We start from the raw sequence: 6,519 nt of genomic DNA, 5'->3' as shown, positions 1-6,519 counted from the left end.
AGGGTGGGTTGTAGGGGGGCGTGGACCTGGCCAGGTAGTCATGGAGGGAACGATCTTTGCGGAAGGCGGAAAGGGGTGGGGAGGGAAATATATCACTTGTGGTGGGGTCTTTTTGGAGGTGGCGGAAATGTCGGCGGATGATTTGGTTTATGCGAAGGTTGGTAGGGTGGAAGATGAGCACCAGGGGCGTTCTGTCCTTGTTACGGTTGGAGGGGTGGGGGCGAAGGGCGAAGGTGCGGGATGTGGACGAGATGCGTTGGAGGGCATTTTAACCGCGTGGGAAGGGAAATTGTGGTCTCTAAAGAAGGAGGCCATTTGATGTGTTCTGTGGTGGAACTGGTCTCCTGGGAGCAGATATGGCGGAGGCGGAGGAATTGGGAATTCGGGATGGCATTTTTGCAAGAGGCAGGGTGGGAAGAGGTGTAATCCAGGTAGCTGTGGGAGTCAGTGGGTTTGTAAAAAATGTCAGTGTCAAGTCGGTCGTCATTAATGGAGATAGAGAGGTTCAGGAAGGGGAGGGAAGTGTCAGAGAAGGTCCAGGTAAATTTAAGGTCAGGGTGGAATGTATTGGTGAAGTTGATGAATTGCCCAACACATTCCCACCACCAGGGATATATTTCCCTCCCCATCCCTTTGCGCCTACCGCAAAGACCGTTCCCTCCTTGACTACCTGGTCACGTCCACGCCCCCTACAACCCACCCTCCAATCCTGGCACCTTCCCCTGCCACCGCAGGGGCTGCAAAACCTGCGCCCACACCTCCTCCCTCACCTCCATCCAAGGCCCGAAAGGAGCCTTCCACATCCATCAAAGTTTTACCTGCACATCCACTAATATCATCATTTATTGTAGCCGTTGCTCCCGATGCGGTCTCCTATACATTGGGGAGACTGGACGCCTCCTAGCAGAGCGCTTTGGGGAACATCTCCGGGACACCCGCACCAATCAACCACAACCGCCCTGTGGCCCAACATTTCAACTCCCCCTCCCACTCTGCCGAGGACATGGAGGTCCTGGGCCTCCTTCACCTCCGCTCCCTCACCATCAGATGTATGGAGGAAGAATGCCTCATCTTCCGCATCGGAACACTTCAATCCCAGGGCATCAATGTGGACTTCAACAGTTTCTTCATTTCCCCTTCCCCCACCTCACCCTAGTTCCAAACTTCCAGCTCAGCACTGTCCCCATGACTTGTCCTACCTGCCTATCTTCTTTCCACCTATCCACTCCACCCTCCCCCAGCTCCCAACCTATCACCTTCATCCCCTCCCCCACTCACCTATTGTGCTCTATGCTACTTTCTCCCCACCCCTATCCTCCTCTAGCTCATCTCTCCACGCTTCAGGCTCTCTGCCTTTATTCCTGATGAAGGGCTTTTACCCAAAAAGTCGATTTTACTGCTCCTCGGATGCTGCCTGAACTGCTGTGCTCTTCCAGCACCACTAATCCAGAGTCTGGATTCCAGCATCTGCAGTCATTGTTTTTACCTACAAGTTTAATCTTGCCTAGTGCTGGAGGGCCGTCACCAACTAGGCACAAATCGACCAGTGTGGGGAAAATTTTGTTACTGTTCCTCACACAATAAATAGCTGTGACCCTTATTCTATTACAGCCAGTGTTCATGTTTAAAGTCAATAACATTTCAGGAGAATAATTTTGCTCTTGCACTCGGAAATGCCCTGCTCATCTTTAGGACAGAGTCATTTAACTTCACCCTCCAGGCTGGAAAGACATGTTACTAAAGATATCTTTCCAATATAATTGGCAATGTTATGCTCTTGGATGTTGTTTGATAGAGCACTCGAGTCTAATAAGACAATAAGAAAAAGGAACAACAGCAGGCCACTTAGACTCTTGAGTGTGCTCTGCCATTCAATAGGATTATGGCTGATCCAATATTCCACAGGTTAACTTTTGCGAAAACCCTCAATTCCCAACTGATCAAGGACCTATTGCAGCCTTCAACATACTCAAGCACTCTGCCCCAACAGCTGTCTATGGCATGGAGTTCTGAGACTCTCAAACTTTAGAAAATAAGTTTCCCATCTCAATCTTAAATTGGCAACTCTTAATTCTGAGACTAGGCCCTCTGGTTCTCGACTCTCCCATGAGTGGAAACACCATCTCAGCATTTATCCCGTCAAGCCCTTTAACAATCTTATACGTTTCACCTTATTCTTCTAAATTGCAATGAACCTGGTTAACCTTTGCTCCCAACACAATCTCTCCACACTAGGGATCATCCTACTGAACCTTTTCTGAACTGCCTTCAATGAAATAATAACTTATTTTAAAAGCAGTACTCCAGTTGTAGGTCTCACCAGCAGCACCACAGTTGCAGGAAGATTTCTCTTTTCTTAATTTCAACCCCCTTGAAATGAGGGCCAACATTCCATAGCCTTCCTGATTACCTGTTACATTTGTGTGCTTTGTGTGTTTAATACACAAATGCCTTAAGTCCCTTTGTGTGGCAGGTTTCTGCAGTTTTTTTCTCCACTGAAATAACACTTTTTTTGTTCTCCCCTCCAAAATGAACAAGTTCACATTTTCCACATTATGCTCCATTTCCCAACTTTTTGCCCACTTACTTAACCCATCAATAATCTCTCTGTAAAGTTTCTTTCATTCTTTTGCAATGTAAGAACATAACTATTTGTACCTCGCTGCATCATTGGAGAAGGTTGGTTGAGTAGAGTGGCCAAACCATGGTAAATAGCTCCTTGTCTTGCTATTTCTAAAGTGACCACAGAACCAGTTCTTGTCATAAACTCTGCAGCCCTGAAAGAGAAGAGTTTGTTTAATTATTTAAATTTTAATTGCAAGAATTTAAGAATTTTCAAAAACTATATTTGATAAATGGCTAGTCTAGCACAAAATACCAAATAAATTAAATCTGCCCAGTTAAAAAATTAAAGCTTGCATTTTTCAATTCACTCCCATGTGTTGTATCTACCATCATAAGTTCTGACCACAAGATGTAGGAGCAGAAATTAGGCCATTCAACCCATTGAGTCTGCTCTGCCATTCAATTATGGTTGCTAAGTTTCTCAAACCCATTCTTCAACTTTCTCTCCATAATCCTTGACACGAAAGAAACTACCTCAGTCTTAAATATACTCAATGACCTGGCCTCCACAGCCTTCTATGGCAGTGAATTCCATAGATTCACCACTCTCTGGCCGAAGAAGTTTCTCCTTATATCCATTCTAAAAAGGTCTTGCCTTTACTCTAAGGCTGTGTCCTTAGGATTGAACCTGATCCCTACATAACCTCCACCATTTGTTAGCAGAGCATGAGGAAGTTGCATGGTCAGTCTTAAGAGGAAGCAGTCTGCCTCTTGCCTACTTGCAGAGGTGAGGCAGAAGCTTGACTAATATCCAGAATGGAGTGACAGATTTGTTTTTATACTATTCATGCTCCCCATACCACATCAGAAAAGATTTACAAGGATGTTGCCAGGGTTGGGGGATATGTGCTATAGGGAGACGTTGAATAGTCTAGGGCTGTTTTCCCTAGAGCGTTGGAGGCTGAGGGGTGACCTTAAAGAGGTTTATAAAATCATGAGAGGCATGGATAGGGTAAATAGACAAGATATTTTCCCTGGGGTGGGGTAGTCCAGAACTATGGGGCAATGGCTTAGGGTGAGAGGGGAAAGATAAGAAAGAGACCTAAGGGGTAATTTTTTCACACAGAAGGTGGTATGTGTGGGGAATGGGCCGCCAGAGGAAGTGGTGGAGGTTAGTACAATTACATTTAAAAGGCATTTGGATAGGTATATGAATAGGAAGAGTTTGTAGGGATATGGGCCAGGCGCTGGCAGGTGGCACTAGATTGGGTTGGGATATCTGGTCGGCCTGGACATGTTGGACCGAAGGGTCTGTTTCCGTGCTGTACATCTCCCATGACTCCTAATAAGCTTACACGCAAAACATTGGAGTTAAGATTTTCGATTGGAATTATTTTCCAAATGATAGTATTACTTTGACTGTCAGAGTCATACTGCATGGAAAGAGACCCTTAGCCCCAAATCATTCATGCAGACCAGACATCCCTATGCGACCAAGCCCACATCCCTCTAAATCCGACCGATTCATACAGCCATCCAGATAGGTTTTAAATGTTGTAATCGTACCTGTCTACACCACTTCCTCTGGCATCTCATTCCATACATGCACCACACTCTGCATGAAAAAGTTACCCTTCAAGTCCTTTAAAAATTTATTTTTCCCCTCATCTTAAACCTATGCCCTCTAATTTTGGATTTCTCACACCCTTGGAACAAGACCGTGGCTATTCACCCTATCCATGCCCCTCATTATATTATAGAACTCTAGGTCACCCCTCAGTCTCCAATGTTCCAGGGAAAAAAGCCCCAGCCTATTGAGCTTCTCCTTATAGCTCAAACCTTCTAGTCTTGGCAATATCCTCAAATCTTTTCTGCACCCTCTCAAGTTTAACAACATCCTTCCTAAAGAAGGGTGACCAGAATTGTCTGCAGTATTCCAAAACTGGCCTCACCAATGTCCTGTACAACAGCAACATGACAACCCAACTCCTAAACTTAATGCACTGACCAATGTTAGCAAATGTGCCAAACACCTGCGACTCCATTTTCAAGGAATTATGCACCTGTGCGCATAGGTTTGTTTGGCAACACTCTCCAGGGCCTTACCATTTACTACACAAGTCCTGCCCTGGTTTCTCTTCCCAAAATGCAACACCTTGCATTTACCGAAATTAAACTCTATGTACCATTCCTCAGCCCAGTGGCCAATCTGATCAAGCTTCCATGGTACTTGAAGATAATCCTCTTCACTGTCCGCTATATCACCTATTTTGGGGTCATCTGCAAACTTACTAACCATACCTACTAACCATACCTACTATATTCATATCTAGATCATTTATATAAATGATGAGAAGCAGTGGTTCCAGACCTGATCCTTGTGGCACACCAGTGGTCACAGGTCTCCAGTTGGAAAAAAACATCCCTCCACTACCACCTGTGTCTCCTATCTTCAAAGCAATTTTGTATTCAATTGGTTAGCTCCCCCAGGTCCCATATGAACTAACCTTACTAACCAGTCTACCATGCAGAACCTGGTCAAATGCTTTATTGAAGTCCTGCAGCTCTGCCTTCATTCTTGTAAAAATTATCTCTTCAAAAAAAACTCAAATCAATCTCACTGTATTTAATCAGTAAACAAACTGAAGTACTCATTACCTTTCTTGTGAAAGTCCCACAAGGCTGCGACCATCTACACTCAGTAATTGATCTCCGGCAGCCAAACGACCATCCTGCAGAGACACAGCATTGATGCAACGATTAGCCAGCATCTTGTCTTATACGTTAGGGTGGAAATGAAAAAAAACAAGCCCATAGATTAATTTTAATTGCCATTCATTCCAAAAGTTAAATTATGCAGGGTAGAGGTGAGAAAACAATGGTCCTGCAAGAGCTATTTGTGTCATAAGAATAATTTGAATACTTGCACTAAGAATCAGAGAATTTAAGAGGAAAAGACTACCAGATTTTCTGCTTTTACCAGATTAGAGACCTTTAAAATGATTGATCACGGAAAGTGGTCCAAAATGAATCAGGTTGTTTTTGTGAGCTAGAAATGAATTCTGCTATGAGGCGAGCACACAGAGAGCAATGAGAAGAGTGATGAGAAGATGCGAGTAGCCACGTGATTGCTTTCTCATTCTTGCTGAGATGTATTGAGCATTAGAACTATCAGTTAAGTCAGTTTCAAAATGCCAGAGAGCATTGCACACATTCATTAGTTATTAAGCTATCACTTACCTGACCTAGCAAACGACAAATTAACTAGCAAATGATGTTAAATATTTTGTGGAAATTTAATTATTAATATGCAGTGATTATTAACTATAATTGTTAAATTGATTGCTTTTGAAACTTTATTCAAATTTTTTGTTTGATTTAAGTTTACATCAGTTGTCAAATAACCAGTTTTACAATTTTGAATTTTTTTAATAGATATTTTTATTAGAGATTTAACATTTTTACAAGTTTACAAAAATAAACAAAACTCTCAAATACAAACATTGATATACAATGAAATCAAATATACAATAGCCAAAATTTAACAAAAGAAAAAATACAGAAAAAGGAAAAAAAATCAAAACTCAACTATCTACTAATCTAACCTACAACTAACCAGAGTGTATATTTAAGTCTCTTACATGCTCGGAATGTGTTATCAAATGTAATAAAACCCGTATTCATGCGGGAGTCCTCTCCTAAGGGGCCCCGGACCAGCCAGATTTGTAATCTCAATTAAATAAAAGCCCTTGTTAGGATAGCCGAAATATCTGCATTTATGTAATTCAAGAAGAACTGCCATATTTTATAAAATAATTCGGTCTTTCGGTGCACCATATTTGTAAGGAAGTCAAGGGGAATACATTCCATAATTAATCTGTGCCAATTTAAAAGTCCAGGGGGGCCCTCAGCCACCCAGTTTACCAAAATATTTTTCCTTGCACAGAAAGAGAG

General features: G+C 42.8%; 1 protein-coding gene across 6 annotated transcripts in view; it reads right to left on the bottom strand.

The window, feature by feature from the left end:
• afdna (afadin, adherens junction formation factor a) overlaps positions 1–6,519 on the bottom strand; it is a 240,790-nt gene that overhangs the window by 51,884 nt on the left and 182,387 nt on the right. For all 6 annotated transcript variants that reach the window (XM_043696286.1, XM_043696285.1, XM_043696281.1 and 3 more), the window contains 2 exons: positions 5,224–5,297; positions 2,659–2,777 (listed from right to left, as the gene is read on the bottom strand). In XM_043696286.1, coding sequence (XP_043552221.1) covers positions 2,659–2,777; positions 5,224–5,297 — 193 coding nt within the window. The remainder of the gene's footprint in view (positions 1–2,658; positions 2,778–5,223; positions 5,298–6,519) is intronic.

This window comes from Chiloscyllium plagiosum, chromosome 9 (assembly GCF_004010195.1).
Source record: "Chiloscyllium plagiosum isolate BGI_BamShark_2017 chromosome 9, ASM401019v2, whole genome shotgun sequence".
Taxonomy (NCBI): Eukaryota; Metazoa; Chordata; class Chondrichthyes; order Orectolobiformes; family Hemiscylliidae; genus Chiloscyllium; species Chiloscyllium plagiosum.
Note: the sequence above shows the minus strand (reverse complement) of the source record. Positions and strands in the feature narration are given on the sequence as shown.